Source organism: Vulpes vulpes, chromosome 10, assembly GCF_048418805.1.
Source record: "Vulpes vulpes isolate BD-2025 chromosome 10, VulVul3, whole genome shotgun sequence".
NCBI lineage: Eukaryota > Metazoa > Chordata > Mammalia > Carnivora > Canidae > Vulpes > Vulpes vulpes.
This window is the reverse complement of record NC_132789.1, coordinates 70,855,685-70,880,217: the sequence shown is the minus strand read 5'-3', so window position 1 is coordinate 70,880,217 and position 24,533 is coordinate 70,855,685. Positions and strand designations below refer to the sequence as shown.

The following is a 24,533-nucleotide window of genomic DNA, read 5'->3' as shown; positions in this document are numbered from 1 at the left end:
TACCATTCCCCTTGGACTATGAACTCCTTAATGTGAGAAATTTATTTTATACTCTGTCAGCCTGTGTATTTAGGGCTTTCAGCAAATATTTATTAGAAGGATGGAAATAAATCTCACTTTAAACCTTTTTTTTAAATATTCTTAAAAGAGTATAGGCATGAACTGGGTTTATTTTGCTCTCTGTTGTGTCCTTAGCACCGATTTCAGTAGTGACAAAGTAGATAGCTGGCAACTGTCAACAAAAGACTTGAAGACAAAGCAGCCTATATTCTTCATATTTGTGTCTATGAGCACAAATGTGTCAATAGCCACAGATGTGTAAATAATGATGTTACATAATTAAAAATCAGATTGTCATCATTTTAATTTTTAAAAATTATCTAACCTACATCTTGAATAGCATTGTGGATTGATTGGTTGGTTGATTGATTTAAATGTTTTATTTATTTATTTTGAGAGAGGGGGAGAACGAACATAGAGTGGCAAAAGGAGAGGGAGAAGCAGGCTCCCTGGAATCATGACCTGAGCTAAGGGTAGAGGCTTAACTGACTGAGCCACCCAGGCACCCCATGTGTTGATGGATTTTGTTAAGCACCAGCCCACCTTAGTTAATATTAGCATTTAGAATAGAGTTTGGCACTTAGTAGATATTGTTAGCAATATAATGAGTAAAGAATTATATATATAGGTGTACAAACTGAATTTATTATGGAGTATATACATATATATGTGTATCTCAAAATAGGGTAGACTATTCTATTAATAATTTCAGTGTTTACTATTTTTACTGTTGATTTAACCTCATTTTCTTTAACATGTTTACTCTACAATGGTATAGGCATCATTGTTTAAGTGATTTTTGGTCTGCTCCTACCCTTTGATGGCCTTTTTTGAGACTTTATAGTACATATCCCTTTTTCTCATCCCTTTAGTAAATCTTCACTTCAGAGCAATAGTTCTCTTTAATTTGGTTGGTTCTTAGTTCTGTTTGCACATCAGAATTACCTGAGGAGATTTAAAAAATTAACAATATCAAGGCCTCCCTTGGTCCAATTAAATCATAATCTCTTGTATAGTCCTGGGCATGGGCATATTCAAACGTTTCCCTGTAATTAACTGTACTGTGCTGTTGAGCTTGAAAACTACTCCTTTTTAAAGTATTACCTTTTGGCAAGGGATTTCTAAAGTCCTGAAGCTGAACATCATCTGGTTGTTGTTATGAAAACATGGATTTCTGGGCTTTAGCTTAAATGTATTAAATCTAATCTTACATGGAAGGAGTCTGATTATCTATGTATTAACAATGATATCAGAAGATTCTTTTTTTATTATTTTTTGGTGTGTGTACAACATAGTGATTTGGCAAAATCTGTATGTTAATGAATGCTCACCATGGTAAGTGTAATCACCATCTGGCACTCTACTGTTTTATTACAATATTATTGATTGTATTTGCTATGCTGTACTTTTCATCTCTGTGACTTATTTTATAACCAAAGTTTGTATCTCTTCATCAGTGGTGATTCTTATCCAGCAAGTTTAAGATGCTAGATGTGGGTGATGCCAGTTTGTAAGAGATCACACAGTCTAGGTGCTTGTAAGATGAGTTTACCTTGGAGGCCTCCTTTGCTTTTGCATATTAGAATTGTGCCTAATTGTTGTAGTGAGAAGGTTTGAAACTTACTTTATAGAGCTAATCCACTGCATTTTAAGAAGAGGCATAAGAAGAAAGATGTCAGAGTGTTGGCTAAGGACAAGATTAAAATAAATGCGTTCTCTTAGACTTGTTTTAGTTAGAAGAAAACATGTTTTATTTTAAAAATTAACTTTAGAAAAAAAATAAAATAAAAAAATTAACTTTAGTTTTCTTTATTAAGGATAGAGTATATTCTAATAGCCACAGGTTGTTTCACAGCATAAGAGAATAGTGAGTGTTCACTTTTCTGATAGAACTTTGATCATGACCAAATATGAGTTTTTATGGAGAAATATGCATGTGTAGCACATATAAACATGACACATGTTAATATTTTCACATTTAACGTGAATAGTTTTAATTGAAAGCAATTGTACAGGGTGTTATTAATTTTTAATTTTGCTGAGGCACATGTCTTTGCATGTGTTATAAGGCTGGTATGTAGGAACACTCTTAATGTGTAAGCCTTGCTAAATGTTTTGCAACTTTTAAAAATATACAGTTCATTTTCATTCTATATTCCCAGCACTCATGAAGTAATTCTTCTGAAATTAATACAAGCTTTTTTTCTTTTTTTAAATGGATCTTCCCTCTCCCCCAAGAGAAACAGACTATGATTTCTGGTACTATTAGAGAAAAATAAAGAATTTGAGAAAGTGATGGTTCTTAGCTCTAGGACAGATCTCTCCTTTAGTTTTAATTGGGTGGCAGTTTTAAAGTTAATGAATGAAGGCCACCTAATAGTTTTTTAAAAAATAGTCTTTCTTCTCCTTTATTTGGAAATGATGTGCCAGTTCGAGGATTTGGGATTACAATATGCTCTATTCAATACTCAGATGTAGGAAGTTAATTGTGGTGGTACGTAACTTTGAAAAAACAATCACTATGAAATTAAAAAAAAAAAATACTGTGGAACAGGTGTGAGTGTGTGCCTTGAGTGTCTGGATTTATTTATTTGTTATTTATTTATTTATTTATTTATTTATTTATTTATTTATTTATTTATTATTTTTTAACTGGACTCATAACCCTGAAATCAAGACCTGGGCTGAGATCCAGAGTTGGAAGCTTAACCTGCTAAGCCACCCAGGTGCCCTGAACATCTTGATTTTTAAATTTTATTTTATTATTTTAAGTTCCTCAAATGCTTCTAACACCCAAGTCCAAATAAGAGCCTTTGGTCCACTGTAATTTTGTTGTTGTTGTTGTTGTTGTTTAGGATAACAAAAAACCCTAAAGCTGTGATCTTTAATCACAGTTTTATGTGATCCATCATAATTTATGTGATTAAAATTCAGTTGACTCTTAGGTTCCTCCAAAGTGTATGAAAATTAAGATTTATACTTATATTGGTAAAAAGAAAACATTGTTTAGAAAGTAGGTAGGTGGTGATAGTGATGTGGGGATGATGTATAGTATATATGTACTATACAAACGAATTTCTTTTTAAAAGTTACATAGCAAACTTCTGGAGACAGAACGTCAACTAGGTGAAGCTCATGGTAGGCTAAAGGAACAGAGACAACTTTCAAGTGAAAAATTGATGGATAAAGAACAACAAGTGGCTGATCTACAGCTCAAACTTTCTCGTTTAGAAGAACAGGTAAGCCAACACATCAAATGAGTTTATAGTAGTTTATTGATAGATTAGAGGCATCTTAAGTATTATTATGGTTCAGTTTTTTTCAAGAGCTTTAATTGGACATTTTTTTTTAAACTTTAAATTGTGGCATTTATTTTTCCCCACTACAAACATCCTACTTATTATTAACTGTATTAAGTCATTTTGTTGTGACTGTATTCTCTAAAGTTCTCAACTAAAATGTGTTATAAGAAGACTACTTTTTAGCTTTAGGCAAGATAGATTCTGGGGATCAACCTTTATGAGGCTGATGAAAGGGAGGAGTCTTCCTAACCAGTAAGAACAACTTCCCAATAAAACAGCTTAACAGGAACACAGTGAGGATCTTTAATGACACATATTGGGTGCATATAAATTTTGAGTTTACATTTAAGAATTTTAACTTTTACAATTTAAGCATAAAATTGAATGCTCTCCTAATTAAAGGTGTTGCCAAAAATGGTAACTATTGGTTAAAGTAAAAGTTATCATTATTAAATTATTTCTTTTACTAGGATTGAACAAACAATGAGAATTAAAATCTGTAACTTCATCAGCAGATTTTATTCTAGATTCAGAATCTTAGCTGTGGTAGATGACCCCATTATTTTCTAGTAAGCAATGATAATGTTGTGGAAAAAAATAAAACAAATATTGATACTATGGTTTAGATTATTATTACAAAAAATCTGTATGTAATCAATTCCTTGATCATATTAGTATACAAAAAGCATTAATAAACTAAATGCCAACCTGGGAAAAGAATTCTGTTCTTAGGGTTAGAGTCTGTTCCCAGAGAATGGTTTCATAATCATGAGATTAAGATTCTATAAGTAATAGATATTGCTTTTAAAGTTGATTTTATATATTGTCAGAATTTAGGTTTTTTTTCTTCAGACTTGAGAATTTTGAGAATTAAAGTAATGCCAGATCTTTATGAATGATAGCATTATGCCTTTAAGTTGTCAACTGACAGTCTACATTTTTTTTAAGTTGAAGGAAAAAGTAACAAATTCTACAGAATTGCAGCATCAATTAGATAAAATGAAGCAACAGCATCAAGAACAACAAGCTCTTCAGCAAAGCACTACAGCAAAACTTCGAGAAGCTCAGGTAAATATTAGCCTTTTAAACAGAAATTAACCAAATCATTATTCTTTTTTTGTGGTAAAACTGTATAATGCAAAAAACTTGATTGTGAATGGTTTTGATAGTTTTCAGTATCTGAATAATTCGAAACTCTGTTTCTTTCAATTGCTATTTTGAAATTTTCTATTTTAAAATTATAATTAGACTTATTATAAGTAGACATATTCATATAAAATATTTAAATTTTATTAAATTTCTTTACTAAATTACCTATTAAGTTTATTTAAATAAAATATATTTAAATTATGTATACAAAATAAATTATTACTTATTAGTTTAAAAATACCATATTTGAAAAACTTAAAAAATGCAAATAAAATTTCCTGATTTAGTTAGCCCAGTAAAAAAGAACATTTTGTGTTTTCTACAGTAGAACTTGATATTTATTTGTCCCATCTTTCCCTGCTTCAGAGCTATCATATGAACTTTGGAATTGTAGGTATAGAAAATATAAGAGATTGGGTTAAATTTATATAGATTCTATAGTGTACCTTAGAAGATTGAAAGAAGTAAAAGTTTTGTTTTGTTACAGTGAGGGGAAGAGGGTACCCAAGTGTTTGAAATGAATTTGACTTTGATGTTCATTTATCCCTTCAGTCTTTCATTAATTCATTGAATATTACTTAGCTATATATGTCAGGCACTGGTAAGCACTGAAAATAAAGAGATGAGTAAGACACAGTGCCTGCCTTCTAGAAAATGGCAGTCTAATGATGTGCACACAGAAACAATGTTGGAATTTAAAGGAGGCTGTAAGTAACTTGCCTATCTTTACCTTCTGAGTTTGGAGAGTGGGATGGGAGTCAGATGGATAGAGATAAAAATATTGTACTCATTTACTTGTTATTTCATTTATTGGGTCACAAATGTGTATTCATGTCTACTCTTGGCTAAGGAAATGATTTTGTGGATATGGCAGCAAATGAAATAGACAAAGCTATCTGCTCTCATGGAGTTTAGTGAGGGAGACAAAAGAAAAGCCAAGGTAAGTAGGCAAAATATGTAGTGTTAGATGGTGACAAGTGCTATGGAGATGCAAAAGGGACAGGGAGTAGAAAGAATCTGGGAGGCTGGGAAGGGGTGCTTCAGTGTTAGATAAGATTGGCAGAGAAGATGAAAGGCCTGAAGAAAAGGGGAGTGTGAGACATGTGGATATCAGAAAGAGCACCAGTACATTAAAAGGTTGTGAGGCAGGAACATGTTTAAGGAATATCAGGAAGCCAGTGAGTAGAGTAGTATGAGTGATGAGAAGGGGTATGAGTAATGAGACATAGGTAGAGGGAGAAGCAGGCTCCCCAGAGGGTCTGGGGACTCAGTCCCAGGACCCTGGGATCACGACCTGAGCTGAAGGCAGACACTCAACCACTGAGCCACCCAGGCACCCCCAAGTGTGCTTTTTTATAGTATACCCCAGAATTAAATTTATTCATCTGGTCACAGACCATGCTGGAAATGACAAGCTTTCAATAACTTTAGGCAGGTTGTCTCTTAGACTGAGGGGAGAGCAAGGGGCTGAGTTAAACATGCTTTAGTTCCTTATTCTAAACTTTCAGTTAGTTAAATTCTCATTCTCTGGGGAAGAATAAGAAAAGGATGGCAAAGAGGCCAGGCAAAGTGTTTCATTATGGAAACATAAAAAGTCCTAAAATTAATTAAAGAGATGTAATCAGTGTTGTTCTAGATGAATATATGTATAGAAGATTATTATGGTAGCACAGAGGGCAGTTATCTGAGATAGAGTCTGGAAAAGAGTAGTCATTGGAAGCCTCTTAAAAGTGACAATTTGAAAAAAAAAAGTGACAATTTGAGTTGCAAAGGATGCGCAGATGTTTCTGGGTCGTGAAGATGATGATAGTAAGGAGTATGTTCCAAATAGAAATTAAAAGGACAAGGATACTAAAGCTGACATGAACTAAACTTTTAGGTTTTGCTGAAGCTTAAAATATAACTTAGAGATTAGTTAGAATGGAGGCCAGAGCATTAGACATGAGTAAGTTTTATAGAAGGTCTTGGGCGACATTTATCTTTGAAGATAGAAAGGTATTGAAGGTCTCAAGATAGAACTGCTGTAGCCAGATTTGATTTTTAAATAGGTCATTGCTGTGGTTGTGTGAAAAGTAGATTTCAGAGGGAATATCTGAAGCAGGAGTTCAGCCAAAAGACAAATATATGCAGTAGTTTAGATGGAAAATAATAATGTCCTTATTTCAAGCAGTTGTTAAAAGATGTCATAGGGCAAATATGAGTAATACTTGAGCAGAAAATAAGTAGGACTTAATAATTAGGGAATTATTAGTAGGGAATGAGAGAGAGAATGACTTCCAGATAGATAACACTGGGTACATACATGGTAAATGGAAGTGTCATCTACTGTGTGAGTGGGTGTGAGACAAATGCCCATTTCATTGGCTAAAACTTCACCGTGATAAGTTCAGGTTTGGACATGGTTGAGGAACCTATAGGATATATTTATTTAAAGCTTGGAGGAGAGAACCATGCTATATATGTATATATAGCTGTGAGCTAATATATATGCATATATATATATGTTTGTATTTTATATATATATATATGTATGTATTAGCTGTATATATATGTATGTATATATTAGCTGTGAGCTAATATATACATACATATATGTGTGTGTGTGTATATATGTATGTATGTATGTATTAGCTGTGAGAAACATCAGTATATACAGAGTAAATGGAATTATTAGAATAGATGTGATCATCTGGGGAGGGAGTGTAATGAGGAGAACAGATAACTGGTAACACAGAACTTCTGGGAAATACTAGCACCTAATGGCATGGATGAATGGGGGAAAAACAGCCCAAAGAAGGAGAATGATCAAAGTAATTAAGGAGAACCTGCAGAGTGGAAGCCAGAAGAGTGAGGAGAGTCAAAGGTTGGGAGTAATCAGCAGCTTCAAATGTGGATGTGTAGTGGGGATTGCCAAGTATGATAAGTGAAAAATCTCCATTATATTAAACTGTAATTGTATGTTGTAAGTATATATTCTTATATAAGTCATTGACCTTGTTAAACATAATTTAACAAGCTGCTTTTTGATGAGTAAATGAGAGATGGGGGAGTTGGAAAAGTGATTTTGAATTTCTTTTGAAATTTAAATATGAATTGTATAAAAACTGGGCAGAAATGAGTGGAGTTTGGTCTGGGAAGTGTTTTTGAAAAAAAGATACTCGGAGGATCCCTGGGTGGCTCAGTGGTTTCGCACCTGCCTTTGGCCCAGGGCACGATCCTTGAGTCCCGGGATCGAGTCCCGAGTCAGGCTCCTGGCATGGAGCCTGCTTCTCCCTCTGCCTGTATCTCTTCCTCTCTCTCTCTCTCTCTTTCTCTCTCTCTCATAAATAAATAAAAATAAATCTTAAAAAAGAAAAAAGAAAAAAGATACTTGAACATGTTTATAGTCTAGGACAAAGGGACTGGTAGAGAGGGAATGATTGAGCATATTGAAGGAGAGGTGACTGAAGTAATAAAGTATTGAAAAACTATGAGGTAATAGGAACAATGGGTGGTGGTAAAATTTATCTTCTTTTGAAGGATATTCTTTGAAGTTTGAGGAAACAAATATGGATCTATCTATCTACCTACTTACTACCTACCTATTTTTATAGATAAGGGGATGGAAAATCAAGGCACATCACCCCTAAAAATTCACCTACCTCTCCCTTTTTTTGGATAAAGATGGAGATGGTAATGGTTTAATGAAAGGCAGGCAGAGATTATGAATCTGGAGAGAATTTTGAAGCTTTTAAGTAGTTACTGAGGCAAATATTTGAGAATGAGAACCTTAGTCAAGTGAGAGGATTGACAAGATGCTCCTGAGTGTATAATGGAAGTTGGACTCTAGAACGCTGTAGTAGCAGCAATCTTTGAAGATTTATTATTTTGCTCTAACAGTACTTGGAAATGTAGGTATGGAGTCAGCAGATTATAATATTATTGGTTATAATATTGATCTAGGATTGGGCCTTTTTTTGGGTGGCTGTATTGGGAATTTGGAGGTGAAAGGAATTGGAGAATGTTGAATAGCTAAGAGAATAGTTAAGGTTAGTCCATATCCATTATATTAGGTTCAGAAAGAGAAATGTAAGCTAGAAGAAAATTGAGGTCAATGTCTCTTTGACATTGAAGAACAGAAATGAGGTCATGAAGTTGGAACATGGTCAGGAAGCTGTGGCCATAGAGTAGGAGAGTTGAAATGTTTCATCTGGAACAATTTCAAGTGATTACAAGATCCTACATGTGAGTGATTGAATAGGATGAGTAAAGGTCCAGGAATTGAGATGATATGAATATTGAGGCTGTGCTCTTAATTCTCTATGTATTTTGTGTTTCCCAGGAAATTGGCAGAAATTGGGATTGAGAGAAAAACTAAATCAGGTCTCAAGTCTTCAGTGAATGAGGTAGGGGTTTATAGATGATAGCAACACAGAATAGGGGTTAGAATAAATGAGTGACATATTCCTCAAAGCAGCATGAAGTTTTTACATGATGGGGAGAGTTTTGGGGTGAAAAACCAGGAAGGAATCAATCTCTGTTGCTTGCCTAGCAGAATGGTCCTTATGTATCTTGATAGTGTTAAGGAGGTATCAGCATCTGTAAAGAGTGAACCAAATTTCACATCTGACTTGGAAATAGAGTGACTGTTTTGGAAAAAAGCTTAGGCCTGGAGCTGTGGTTCCAGATGATGAGTGGGATGTGGAAAAAGGGGTCATTAGTGGCAGGAGCAGAGAATAAGAACAGAAAGGTTAGGGTGCCTTTCATCATTTTGTGATTGAAACTTAGGGAGATGAGAAACATGTTTGAAATTGGCCTCATATGGTGCAATACTGGTACAAATTATTGAGAGTACCAGGTGGTTGCTGACTCTGTTTCAGCAAGATACTGTGGTGTACTATAAGGTTTGCAGAGGGGCTTGTTAGGGCCTGATTCTAGGGAGAGGTTCTCTCTGGCTGTCTTAGAATGATTGGACCAAGCCAAAGGCTGTGGGTTAGATAGATCCAGAATATTAACGGGCATTGTCTGGGTGCAGACTAATGTACCCTGCTCTGTGTAACATTTAGGCCCTTGGTAGAGTAAAAGAAGTGGTCCTTTGATATATCAATAGAAGAGCCCTATTGGAATATTGAAGTGAGCCTTCCTGAGTGTGTGTATTAGAGTGCAGTTCTTTATTTTTCAGTTCATTCAACAAATATCTTAGAGCTTATGTATCTTGGTTACATCAATGAATAAAGCAGACAAAAATCCTCACCTTGTGGAGCATACATTTTAGTGAGGAGGGAGACAAATAAACATGAAAAATAAGTAAATCATTTAGTGTTTTAAAAGATGAGTGCTATGGATATGGAAAAAACATTCAGGAGAAGGAGTATTGGGAAAGGCTGGAATTTTATTTTATTTTTTTAAAGATTTATTTATTTTAGAGAAAGAGTGAGCAGGTGCATGCATGAGTTAGGGGGAAGGGCAGAAGGTGAAGGAGAGAAGCAGACTTCCTGCTGCCACAGCAATGTGGAGCTCAGTCTCAAGACCCTGAGATCATGACCTGAGCCAAAATCAGGAGTCAGATGCTTAACTGACTGAGCCACCCAGGCACCCCGAAAGGCTGCAATTTTAAATGTAATGGTTACGGTAGGCCTGATTAAGTGACATTTGAACAAACATTTGAAGGAGAGGGGATGAGCCATGTGACTTTGTGGGAAAGGTATTCTTTCTAGATAGCAGAAACAGTGCAAAAAAGGCCCTGAGGTGGGAGTGTGCCTAGTGTGCTAAGGAATGAGGAGAGTCTCATAGGTCTGAAATGGGTTAAACAAGAATAATAAAAAAAAAAAAAAAAAAAAAGAATAATAGTGGGCAGTAGGTCCAAATGTTAGAGTAAGAATGTGGCTAATTGAAGGTTTTTTTGTTGTTTTTTGTTTTTAGTTAAATTCTAGTTTATTATCAATACAGATTTATATTTTTAAATACATAGTTCTAATTATTTAAGTTTACCATGTTTACCATACATGTTAAAATGTAATGAGCAATTAAAAAATGTAAGACTAAGATTTTGAGTTGTAAAATGTACTATCAGTCATTTTGTTTGAGGAATAATTTTTTAAGTTCTTTATCCTTAAGGTAGTAGTTTTCACTTCTTTACAGAATGATTTAGAACAAGTACTACGTCAAATTGGTGATAAAGACCAAAAGATCCAGAACCTTGAAGCCTTACTACAGAAGAGTAAAGAAAATATTTCATTACTAGAAAAAGAAAGAGAAGATCTTTATGCAAAAATTCAGGCTGGTGAAGGAGAGACTGCTGTTCTTAACCAGTTACAAGAAAAAAACCACAGCTTACAGGAACAAGTAAGCATGACAAATGATTCTGTTTCTAAAATTGGGTTTGTAAATCTTACTAAGTGCTTTATTTAAATGACTCTTCATTCTGGTAATTTTTAGTACTTTTTAAGTATTATTTTTTTTGACAAATAACATCTCATTTACCTTAGAGGTAGGTTGCTATTGTAGTAAAAGTAAGTTAGCATAATCTGACAAAGTATCAGTTCATGTCCCAGCATGTAACTTTTTACCTGTGTGACCACAAGCAAATCATTTCACCTTGTCATCAGCTCATTAGAAAATTAGAGATGTTATTAACAGTGCATTCTTGCCTCATGGCATTTTGTGATGTTTTGAAAAAAGAATGAATAACAACGTATATTTATAAACTGAAAGTACTAATCAAGTGTTAGTTGTCACTATGTATTGGTTAATATGCAGGCTTACTAGTTACTTATATTTTGGTCATTATATGTCTGTGAAATACATAGCTAATAATAATTTTGGTAAGTTGCTTATATGTAGTTTAAGAGAAATTTACAAAATTTTGCTTAATATACTTTCAAACTGAAAGAATTTATAGTTACTTTTTTGGAAGAATTGTCCCAAAAGAGAGTTATAAGTATCTAAATGAGACAATTGTAAAACAAAACATCAATAGGTAATGGCACTTTTCTAATTCTTTTTAAAAGAATAAATAAAAACAAACCTATCTACTTGAGCTTCCTGCCTTGTTGAAGTAACAAATACCTATTTGGTCCTATCACCATAAATGACTAGAAAAGTAGGGAAAAAATGTAAAACCACTGCTTCCAGATACTGTACAATAAGCAGTGTGGGGCTTTGATTTAGGAGAAGCAAGGGAAGTGAACCTGTTGACCGTTCTAGTTTCTGACTTGGAGACATTTTCCAGACTGTGGTGCAGGTTGGGGGGTTCCAGGGAGAGCACAGCAGTCCCACTGCACTCAGGGGTGAGAGACTGCAGTTCACAAAGGGTGGGGCACCTCACCCCTGCAGGGCAGCTCTCAGAGAGGGGCTCAGCCAGAGGAGAGAGCAGCCCCAGCAGTCTACAGAGGGATTCACTTGGGTCCTTAGCTGGCTGCAGCACTTTGCATTGGCACGGTGGGATTTCATGAGGCCGGGCTGTGAGCAGTTACTAGGAAGCTGCAAACTGAGACGTGGTCAGGACTGGGAGATGCTCAGGTTCCAGCAAGGGAATAAAGAAGTGGTTGAACACTTGGGGGACATTTAGTAAAACCCCAGAAATGTCACACCAGAGAAAACTAAACTGCCCTAGGGTAAAAGCTAGTGTACACCTGGCCTAATAAAGCATAAGAACAAACCTCAAAAGGATCCAGCTGAACCGCATGTATATTAACTGCCTGCTAGAACAAAATTCACCATTTTTGAAAGAAGACAACAAAATCAAGACTTGTTCCATAAATATCAAAAAATTGCTGACGTTCAAAGAAGAAGAAAACATATATGGCTCTTAAAATATGCTTATGAGTATAAGGGAAAAATTATAATGAAATAGAAAGTAGAGATGATAAAAAAAGAATTAAATAGAAATGTATAATTGAAACTTCATTGGATGGGCTTAATAAATTAACCAAATAGATAGCAGTAGTGAACATTAAGACAAACCATTGAAACTGTCCAAGATGAAGCACAGAGAGAAAAAAAGGCTGGACTAAAAACAAAAACAAAAACAAAAAAACCCCCAAAAATCCAAAACGAAAAAACTATGCTTTAGTGACCTGTGGGACAGGATCATGTAATCTAGCATACATATAATCGATGTGACAGAAGGATGGGGAGGAGAAAAAGATTGAAATGATGGCTGAAAAAAATTTCAGTTTGATTAAAAATAATGAACCCACAGATTCAAGAAACTCAATGAACTCTAAGCAAGGTACACTAAAGAAACATCACATAAATTGGATTTCATCTAAATTAAAATTGCTTGCATTTCAAAAGTTATCATGATAAAAGTAAAAGCCAAGCACAGACTAAGAGAAAATATTTGCAAAACATATAACTGACAATTCAGAAATATTCAGAATATATAAGGAACTCATTACTTACATCACTGATTGTCTGGGGCTAGAGATGAGTAGAGGGTACTGACTGCAAAGGGGCATAAGTAAACCTTTTGGAGTAATTGAAATGTTTTCCATCTGTGGCAATGGTTAAATGAGTGTATATATTTATTAAATCTCAAGCTGTGCGACTAAATTTGGTGAATTTTATTTCATGTATATTATAGCTCTTTAGAGGTGGTTTTAAAAATAATAGAAATCTCTGAATTTGTTATAATTTTGAGTGCTTATTTTTGGAAAGATGTGAATAAATTTTTTAAAAAAATATGAGATAACCTATCATAAAGCACTTTAATATTCTCATGGTCCTTAAATTTTTTTGTTTTGTTTTGTTTTTTTAGTTCTTATTATATCATTTGTGACCTTCATAATTAGAGTCTTGCTTATACGATAGGTAACTCAACTAACAGAGAAGCTGAAGAATCAGTCAGAAAGCCATAAACAAGCCCAGGAGAATTTGCATGACCAAGTACAAGAGCAAAAGGCACATCTTCGAGCTGCACAAGACCGTGTTCTTTCTTTAGAAACTAGTGTCAATGAATTGAATAGTCAATTAAATGAGAGCAAGGAGAAGGTCTCCCAGCTTGACATACAGGTAATGTTGAATTATGCAATTTAATGTGAGTTTGTCTGAATAAAACTTCTATTTAAACCATCAGATATAAATTCTGTTTCTCTCTCCTTGTGTCTTTCTTTGTCCCTCATCTTCACCTCCATCTCCCTCTTTCTACTTTACTTACTAGTGGAAAGATATTGGGAAAAGGAATTAAATAAAGGTTGTGTTTAGACAGTTTGTTGAGCTTTCATGTTTGCCTTTTTTGCTCTTTATGTTTTCTGGAAATCTAATCTGAAACCACCCGATCTTTTTTCTTTTTTTTTCTTTTCTTTTCTTTTCTTTTCTTTTCTTTTCTTTTCTTTTCTTTTCTTTTTTCTTTTCTTTTCTTTTTTCTTTTCTTTTCTTTTCTTTTCTTTTCTTTTCTTTTCTTTTCTTTTCTTTTCTTTTCTTTCCTTTCCTTTCCTTTCCTTTCCTTTCCTTTCCTTTCCTTTCCTTTTCTTTTCTTTTTTCTTTCTTTTCTTTTCATTTTTCATGAAATCCTTTTTTTTTTTGAAATCCAAGTAATTTTCTATTATACCATTATATTTCTGTGTTAAAAACTTTTCGACTTTGATTTTTAGATTTTATTTTAAAGGTTTAATTAAAACCCTTTTTATGTACTATTATATGTTTTTAACATACATTCTTTCAGAGGCCAATATAGGTCTTGTTCAATGAATCAGTGATGGATGGGAATTAAAGTATTTCTTTTTCCATTCTTATTGTTGGTTTCTCATTCTATACTATAGTAGAGAAGGTTATAGAAACATTTCTAAGCCTTGATTTTATATTAGGAAAATAATTCAATTGGAAATAAGAAATATAAAATAATATAATAAGGGATACTTAATAACTTGGAAAAAGAGGATATATATGTGTAGATGAGTTGTATGTTAACCCAATATTTGGAGTCCAATTAGAGAGAGGGAGAAGTGTTTTGGTGTCATGTAGGGGCATATATATCATCTTATATATCATAAATTTCATCATTTATGCAAACATTATTAGTCTTTTTTCTCCTACTCATTCCTGTTTGAGGGGTTATCACATACTTATTTTTCAAAGTCTAAATCCTTACGTTTTTTTTCCCCGAAGGACCTAATTTTTAAAAGAATTTAGTGACAGAAGCAATGCATATTCAAGCAAGAGGAAATCAAGAACTAAATATGAATTAAATGACTGGTCAATTTTGTTACAGATTAAAGCCAAAACTGAATTACTGCTATCAGCAGAAGCAGCAAAAACTGCTCAGAGAGCAGATCTTCAGAATCATTTGGACACAGCCCAAAATGCATTACAAGATAAACAGCAGGTAGGTGAACCTGATGCAGTTTCATCCGATAATGTAATGTTTTGTTAGATGAATTAATTGCATACATGTATAAAAGTGATTCTCAGTTTTATTAATGTCCTGACCAACTTGCTTTTTCCCTTTAATTTCTCCCTGATTTCAGAATCAGTTGAGTGTTGGATGCAGGAGTCAGACAGATGAAGATAAAAATTCATTTTTGTTTTTGATAAAGCTTAACTGGTGTGCACCTGTGGTTGGGCTTCTTAATATTATATTACTGCTTAGTATAGGCCATGGTGTGGAGCTGAAGTATCTACTCCTAATTGTTGAATTGTTGCATTCCATCAAGTGCCAATGATTGGGAAAGAGGGCCAGACTTTCACACCTGTTTTTAGTAGGTAATCTGGCCCATGACTTGGATATACTTACCACTTGGAAGCAGGAAAAGAGTACCACCATGTATTCCATTGCAGTAAGAGTTACTCTTTTATCTTGGGGGTAAGAATAAGGAGGGTTATAGGGAGTGCAGAAGTTACTTTGCTCAATACTGCTGATACAATAAAAGCTTACTATTTTAGGGCCAAGATAAAAATACTGAAAAATATTTTTCATGTTTTACCAGACAGAAATTTTTAAAATTTATACTTATTTTACAGGTAACACTGGTTGTTGGTCTATTTTTTTTTAAAGCAGTATAGTAATATATTAACAAACTAAAAACTTTGTTTTCTATATTTTACCCTAAGCTTTAATCCCGTTTTGCTCCTTGGATGGAATGTTTGCTCTTAAATTTTGTATGTATCATTCCAGAGTTTTATAAGCATTGAATAAATACATGTGTATTCGTTTATATATAAACACACATACACACAACACACACACACACACTGCTATTTTTATGTACATAGAATTACTGTGTATGTATGTTCTATAACTTTGCTCACATTTTTGCTAAATATGTCTATTTTCTGAGCACGAGGTCAGTGCTAGAAACTGTAATAGAGTATTTATAAGAATAACCACACAAAAGTCTAACATTTTTCTGCCCAAAATATCACTAACAAAGTTTGAAAGCACATAGCAGAAGAATAAAACATTTTCTGAAATGTGTCTGATGAAGGGCTTAATATCCTTTTATTTAAAACACTTAGATAAGAATTAAGGAAACCGGGATCCCTGGGTGGCGCAGCGGTTTGGCGCCTGCCTTTGGCCCAGGGTGCGATCCTGGAGACCCGGGATCGAATCCCACGTCGGGCTCCCGGTGCATGGAGCCTGCTTCTCCCTCTGCCTGTGTCTCTACCTCTCTCTCTCTCTCTCTCTCTCTCTCTCTCTCTCTCTCTGTGTGTGTGTGTGTGTGTGACTATCATAAATAAATAAAAATTAAAAAAAAAAAAAGAATTAAGGAAACCTACAAAAAAAGTAAATGATCAAATATATGTTAGCAAATGTTCAAGTTCATTAAGAATCAATTGTAAATTAGTATAGTAACAGAAGATGCCCTTATTGAGGTAAGACGTCTGTGTTTAACACTAGAAGGTTTGGAGAGGGTGTAAAAGAATAAGCCATCTTCATACATTGCTGATGGTTGGCTATGTTAGTTCAACCTTTTAATGGTGGTAAGGAAAGCTGTTTGGCAATATTTTTCAAGAACTTTAGGATTTTTCATTCTTTAGCTCTTTTTAGTTCTTTATCCTAAGGGAATAATCCTAGCTTTTAGGGGATGCCTGGGTGGCTCAGTGGTTGAGCATCTGCCTTTGGCTCAGGGCATTATTCTGGGATCCTGGGATCGAGTCCTGCACTGGGATATCCACGGGGAACCTGCTTCTCCCTCTGCCTGTGTCTCTGCCTCTCTCTCTGTGTCTTTTATGAATAAATAGGTAAAAACCTAAAAAAAAGAATCATAGCTTTTAATGTGCTCTTCACATTTCTGTTAATAAAATGCAGAAAGGTTATAGCAATCTAGGAATCTAAAACAGGACTTTTGGCTAAAAAATGATCTGGATCAAATAAAATAGAAATTTATGCAGTCAAATATCATTATATTTTAGAAAATGATGTCACAATTTCAGGATACATTTTTATGTTAAAGGTTAAAATAAAGCAGTATGTAAAGCAAGATTCTCTTCCTGTTTTAAAAGTATAAGACAAAGACATATACAGAAAAGACTAAAAGGAAAATTATCAAAACATTAATAGTGACTATTTATGGGTGGTATTTACTACTGGTAATTTTTATTTTGTTCTTTCAGTGCCTCTAGATATTACAAATTAACAAGTTTCATAAATGTAGTCACTGTTTTTAAATGTTATTTTTTAAAATGGCATCTTGAACATTGAAAACAATTATAATATAAAAGCGTTACTTTATTATCAGCCTATTTAATATTGTTATATCTTTTGACTCCTAGAATAATTCTTTCTAGAAAAGGTTATTGACTGGTTATGCATATAAACTTGGTAGCTCATACCGTGTGCAGTTTCAGTTCAGGTCCTTTATACTGGTAAATACAACCTTTGATTCATTATTAGACTTATTTCTAGTCTTACTCCAATAGTTTCTTAAATAAAATTAGAATTTTCAATTTTACTTTGATGAAACATTTGGGCATACAATAAAGTAAACCTTCCTATTACTAAAGTTTTCTTCAATTGTGCTTGTCTATAGGAGTTAAATAAGATCACTACTCAGTTGGATCAGGTCACTACAAAGTTGCAGGATAAGCAAGAACATTGCAGTCAGCTGGAAAGTCATCTTAAAGAATATAAAGAGAAACACCTCTCTTTAGAACACAAAACTGAAGAATTAGAAGGTCAAATTAAGGTTTGTATGTAAGATATCAAATTTACCTATATTTTCTGCTGCTCTAGTAATGGAAACTGATAACCTAGAAGGAATTGAAGATTTTAAATTTGTAAACACGAGTGAAGTTGTGATATCAGACTTTAAATTATATGTAATATTCAAGTTTTATTTTTGAATTCCATCTTTACTTCTAACTTCATTAATGGGTAGCTTTACAAATGGCAGCTTTAACATGTATACCAGTTTTTTTGTAATGTGTAACTAACTATTGCAAAGAAACAACCCACCAGGGATCTACTCTGTAATTATATGAAACTTATCATTTTGTTGTTATGAAGCCTCTTCTGTTCCATCATTCCTATCGCTTTAGCTCCTATTCCAATATATATTTCACATATGACAGACTTCTTCCTTTTTTATTTTTTTTTTCTTCCTTTTTTAAACTTAAAATTTATACCTTTTGAATTTTGTTTTTAGTTTAATAATAAGTTTATGCTGTGATAAACTACTTCTTACTTTAACACGATTCCAAGTGAAAGTGTTGATTTACTAAAGAGATTAAATGACTAGACCTTTCAGAAGAGGATTTGACCTCAGTCCTTTTTCCTTTAAATGGGATCTACTATCAATTAACTATATCTCAAATGACTATGTATATGTAAGTTATATCTTCACAATCAGATGAAACACTTCTGTAGAACTGCATATATATATGTGTGTGTATGTATACACATATATATGTATACATGTATACATACACACATACACTGATACAACATGGAGGAAGATTTATGTTTACAATTCTGTTTAGGGATTTCTTTTTCTTTTCATTATGGTCAGTGATAATAGTAATGACAAATGACTTTTTGTAATGGTTGAAAAGAACAAGAGACCATTTACAGAAAAGCATCTAATGAGAATTCTCTTTGGGTATCTTCTACAAGTAGTTATTTAGAACCAAGAATGTCTCATGTGATTAACATTTGGTAATTATTTAAGGAAGTATTCTATGTGTTTTATATAGCTGTTTTAAAATTTTGCAGTTTATGTCAAATATCCAGTATAAGTGTTGAGTAAGTGCCACAGATACAGAGATTGGTTTATACAATATTTAGGGTGCAAAATTATTACAACTATGTAAGAAAATGCCTTGCTCATCAATATTTAAACTTTATACTTAACAGCTTGATTTTGTAAATTTGTAAAAATACAGTTGTATGTATGTGTATGAGACAGAAACTATACTATGAAGAACAGCCATCTCTAAACCAAGAACTTAATTAAAGGTGCAAAACCAAGAATTTAACTGACTTTATATTTAGGGCCAATAGGTGTTAACGGGAGGGATAACATGATAACTCCATTTTAGTTTTGGATATTTATAATTACATTGGTGTTGTTCACTGAATATAAAGGATAATATATTTTAAGTGGGCCCATGTGTGAACCTGTTACCTAGTTTTTCCATACTTGAATTAATAACTTTTATTCAAATAATAGATATAATTATTTTAAGTTTATTCTCTTTAGAGTTAATGTTTAAAAGTAGAAACTTAGTGACTGCCTGTCATGTATAAAGCCTGCTGGTAGGTCCTCTGAAAGATTCCAAAATAAATAGTTCCTTTACTCAGTAATAGCTGGGAAGGAAAAATGTGTTTTTATTATATCATAAATATTTTACGGTTATTATTATGTGTCAACACCAATGTAAATATAAACAAAAATGTTATATTTAATAATGGATAATTATTGACATTAAAATGGTTACTGTATTATATTTCTTCCATAGAAACTAGAAGCTGATACTCTTGAAGTTAAAGGAAGCAAGGAACAAGCTTTGCAGGAACTACAACTACAAAGACAGCTGAATACAGATTTAGAGCTTAGAGTCACAGAATTGAGTAAACAGCTTGAAATGGAGAAAGAAATGTAAGCTAAACTACTTTAAGGGAGAGGATTATAAACTAAGTATTAAAATCTTACAGTTTCAGTTTTGCTTTTGCAGTGCTTAAAGATTTATTAAATGTTTCTTATGTTGATTCTGTAAACTCTGATGTTAATATGAATGAGTGAAAAATAAAGCTGTCATAATATGGTTAAATTTACTATCACTAGAAAGGATTGAAAGTTTGGATCATCTGGTCACTTTTCAACAATAATGTGGTACTCATTTCTCTGGGTTAAAACAATTGTTCTGAGTTATTCACTGATTTGAATAAGTTAATGTGAAAGTAACAAATAGAGGAGTATTTATATATATCACCCAAGAACAATCAGGCTTCCTCTTTGAGGGACTATACCAAATATGGAATGTATACCTTTTTTTAAAATAAGAAATACTCTATTTAGCTTTGTGATGCATCTTGACAGATTGTCTGTATTTATGAGCACAAGGAAAACACCAGAATCAGTTTATCTTTTTAAAAAATTTTTATTATTATTATTTTTAAAGATTTTATTTATTTATTCATGAGAGACAAAGAGATAAGCAGAAACATAGGCAGAGGGAGAAGCAGGCTCCCCACAGGGAGCCTGAAGTGGACTCAGCCCTGAACCGGGATCATGCCCTGGGCCAAAGGCAGATGCTCTACCGTTAAGCCACCCAGGCTTCCCTTAAAAATTATTGAAGTAAAATTTACATACCATTAAATGCACAGATCTCACATAAACAATTTGTTTGATTTTTATTAAGTGTGTACTCAGTGTAATAATATGCGCCCCCTTCCCCACAAAATTTTTATTACTCATGGAGTTTCCTTGGGGTGCCCTTCTAGTCAATACCTTGTAGATGCTTCTGATTTCAGTGTCTGTACATTGATGTTGTGTAGTTTTGAATTGAAATCATACAGTATGGTTTTTTTTTTTTTTTTTGTGACTGGCTTTTTTTCACTTACTGTACTGTTTTAAAAATTCATCCATGTAGTTGAATAAATATTGTTCCATTGAATGAATATACTATAATTTGTTTATCTAGTCTTTTGTTGGTGGGTATTTTTTGGGTTATTTGCATTTTTTATCTGTTTGAATAAAGGTGCTGTCAATATTCTTATATAAGCATTTTGTGAAAGTTCAGGGTCATGGTGGGATAGATGTATGCTTAAATAACTGTATGAAAACTACCAGACTTTTTCCCAAAGTGTCTGTACCATTTTATACTCCTACTGGGCATGTTTCAGTTGCATCATTTCCTTGCCAGTATTTGGTGTTGTTAGTTCTTTAATTTTAGCTATTTATTGAATATTAAATGGTATCTTATTGTGGGCTTAATTTGCATTTCTTCATTTGTGAAGTGTAAATTATTTTGCCTATTAAAATTTTTTTCTCATTGGATCTTCTTATTATTCTTTATGTATTCAAAATACTAATCCTTTTCCAGATAACCAGCTAGCTAACCAGACAGACAGCTAGATTATCAAGACATTTCCTAGCAGCTTTGCTTTATGTTTTTTTGGTAGTGTCTTTCAGTGAAAAAAAAAATTTAAATTCTGGTTGAATTCAATTTGTTATTTGTTTTATTTTATGTTTTATGTTTAATGTTTTGTGTCTTTTCTAAGAAACTTCTGCCTATCCCCATGGTTTATGAAGAATTCTCTTATGGAAATTTTATAGTTTTAGTTTTTACATTTAGGTATAGGATCTGCCTTGAACTTATTTTTGTGAGAAGTATGAGATAGGGGTCCATCTTTTTTTCCCGTTCATCATGAAGTTGTTCTAATACCATTTTTTGATAAAACTTCTTTCTCCCAATGAGTGGCCTTTGGTGCCTTTGTCAAAAGCAGTTTACCTAGTATATGTGGGTTTATTTACGGGTTCTATTCAGTTCCATTGGTCTATGTTCTGTGTGGTATCCTGATAGCATATTGATTTTTGTAGCTTTGTGGTATAGGTCTTATTGTTATTGTTGTTTCAGCTCTCCAACTTAATTGTTTTTCAAGATTGTCTTGAGTCTTTTAAGTTTATTGCTTTCCATATAAATTTTAATATTAACTTATCCATTTCTACAAATAAATTATTGGGTTTTGATTGGAATTACAATGAATCTGTAATTCAATTTGGGGAGTATTAATGTTTTAAGAATACAGAGTCTTCTAGTCCATGAACATGGTATATCTCTAGTATTTATGTTTTCTTTAATATCTCTCATCAACATTTTGTTGTTTTAAAAATAGGAATCCTAAATATCTTTTGTTAAATTTAATCCTAAATATTTTATGTTTTTCAATTTTATTGTAATTGGAATTGTTTTTAAAATTTTCTGATTTCGTGTGGCTTGTATAAAAATTCAATTGAATCTCACTACCTTTAGCATTGTTAAATTCACATTTTTGTTTTGTAGAGTTTTTAGAATTTTCTAAATGGATAGCTTTGCTGTTTGTGAATTAGCAACAGTTTTACTTCTTTTTTTCTTCAATCTGTAGGCCTTTTGTGTTCATTAAAAAGTTTTTTTTTTTTATTTACTGTTAGCTGACATCTCCAATGAACTTTTGAATAAAAGGATAGTGGATATTCTTGCATTGTTCCCAGGCCTTGATAGGAAACATGAAATATTTCATCATTCATTTTGAGGTTAGCTGTGTTTTTTTTTCCCCCCCCTAGATTCCTTTATCAGATTGACGGCACTCCTATCCGTACTAGTTTTGTTAAAACTTTTTTTGTCAGCTTCTTTTTCTGTATCTATTGATCATATGATTTTTCTCCTTTATTCTGTTAATATGGTAAATTACATGGGTTGCTTTTTTAAATAGTAAACCAATCTTGCTTTCCTGGGATAATTCCTACTTGATCATCTTGTATTATTCTTTTCATATATTGCTGTATTTGACTTGATAATACTTTGCTTAGAATTTTCTGTGCATTCATGGGGATTTGTTGGTCTGCAGTTTCTTTAATATCATCATCATGGTTTTGGAATCAAGGTTATGTTGGTCTTAAAAATAAATTGACAGTTTTCTTTCTTTCTGAAAGGGTTTGTGATAGGTATAATTTATTTTTTAAGTGTTTTATTGAATTCATGAATGAATCAACTGACCTGAAGTTCCCTCTGGGTTGCTTCTTAATTTGGAGTTCTATTTATTTAATAGATACAGAGCTATTAATTGTTTTCAAATATTTTACTTGAGTCAGTTTTGGTAATTTGTGTCTTTGAAGAAATTTGTCCATTTCATCTAAACTTCAAATTTATCAGTATAGTAAGATCATTACACTTTTAAGATCTGTAGTATCTGTAGTGATGTCTTTATTATTTACTCTGGTAATTTATGTTCTCTATCTTTTTCTTGATCAGTCTAACTTGGGGTTTATCAATTTCATAAAAAAAAACTTTTGATTTTGTCAAATTTTTTTAGATTAGAACTTTATTTATTTTTAAAAATTATTTTATTTTAAGTAAGCTCCATGCCCAATAGGGGCTCAAAACTCACAACCTGGAGATTAAGAGTTGCATGCTCTACCAACTGAGCCAGCCAGGCATCCCTGATATTGTCAATTTTCTATTTCATTTATTTCTCATCTTCTCTTTAGTATTTTCTAATGTAGACTTTGGTTTCAGTTTGTTCTTTTTTTTTTTTTTTTTTATAGCTTTTTAATGTGGAAGCTTCCCTGTGACTTCACCTTTTGTAGTATCTGTTTCATTTTCAGTTACTCACCCTCTTTGTATTTTGTCAGGTTTCTGCTGGTGATTATTATATGTCATAGTAGAGCATGACGCTTTTTCAACAGATAGAATAAATTACCTTGAGGAAGATTGTCTTTTCCCATTTGTACTAAGTGCTTAATGGCCTTATGACAACTCTGAGTATAAGGGTAGGTTAGTTTAGAAGATACTAGGATCTAAAAGATTCAGTGATATATGAAAATTCAGATGTCCTTGGTGGCAGAAGGGGTGTGTGCCTGCAGACATAACTCATATTTTTATAAAAGTGCTGAGATGGAGCATCTTTTCTTCACTTCTAAGGTAGAATTAGTCTCTTGCTTAGCTTGTTCTTGATGTTGATGCTTGCACTGGGTCTTTCCATAAGATCTTCAGTGGACACATAACTTACCAGAATTTTGGTAGATAAAAATCAGTTCCATTCCATTCATCTGGATATATCTTCAAAGGAGGGCTTATGACTAGTCACATTTCAGTAGACTTTACCTTTAAAGGCCAAATAGGCCACTTGAGTTGACAGACTTGATCTGTGTCAAGGGTATGAAGGTTTTTGACTCTCAGTAGTAAAAATAGAAGCTGAGAGCCTTGGAAAGATATCCTTTAGGAAAATGAAATAAAAACCCATCAGATTGATGATAATTAAGTTGTTTGACAGCTTTATGGTTTTTGTCTTTGTTTGGGAGTGATGATAAAAAAAATTTCTTGTATTATTTCTAGTGAAATAAGTCCTGATACTTTGAATTTGAAGATATAGAAGTGCATTGCATGGCATTCCTTCTCACTGTTAGCATCATGGTTTAGGGTGCATAGGTATTTGGGGAGCACATGTGATCCCTTATATCATCCCCTGAGTAATTTAATTAAATTAATTTACTTCTGGAACCCAGTCATCAGTCCATGAAGATGACTTCCAAGTTGGTTCTTGTTCTTCTTCCCAAGGCCCTGTAATCCCAAAGGTGCTTCTGTTTCTAACGGGCTCAATGTAAATGGGCCCATTTCTATTGTATGTTCTAATCTTATGTTTAGAACTCACTCAAGCTTCCCTATCATGTTGAGATAGAGAAACCTTTTAATACTAAAGTCTTTTTTTTTTTTTGGTCTATATACTTTATGGAAATGTTTTGTTTTATTTTTATTTTTTATGTGGAATATTGTATTTCTTCTGTACTACCTTGGAAAAAAGACTAGGTAAACACATCTGGGTTTGGCTAAACTTTACCCCTGATCCCAGGGCTCAGCCCAAAGAACAGGGTAAAGTTTCTCCTTTTATCAAGGCCCACTTCC

General features: G+C 33.1%; 1 protein-coding gene across 3 annotated transcripts in view; it reads left to right on the top strand.

Moving 5' to 3' along the window:
• Window positions 1–24,533, top strand: part of EEA1 (early endosome antigen 1) — a 109,604-nt gene that overhangs the window by 55,721 nt on the left and 29,350 nt on the right. For all 3 annotated transcript variants that reach the window (XM_025992220.2, XM_025992221.2, XM_072724566.1), the window contains 7 exons: window positions 3,150–3,299; window positions 4,311–4,430; window positions 10,632–10,835; window positions 13,305–13,505; window positions 14,704–14,817; window positions 17,462–17,617; window positions 19,389–19,528. In XM_025992220.2, the coding sequence (XP_025848005.1) occupies window positions 3,150–3,299; window positions 4,311–4,430; window positions 10,632–10,835; window positions 13,305–13,505; window positions 14,704–14,817; window positions 17,462–17,617; window positions 19,389–19,528 (1,085 nt within the window). The remainder of the gene's footprint in view (window positions 1–3,149; window positions 3,300–4,310; window positions 4,431–10,631; window positions 10,836–13,304; window positions 13,506–14,703; window positions 14,818–17,461; window positions 17,618–19,388; window positions 19,529–24,533) is intronic.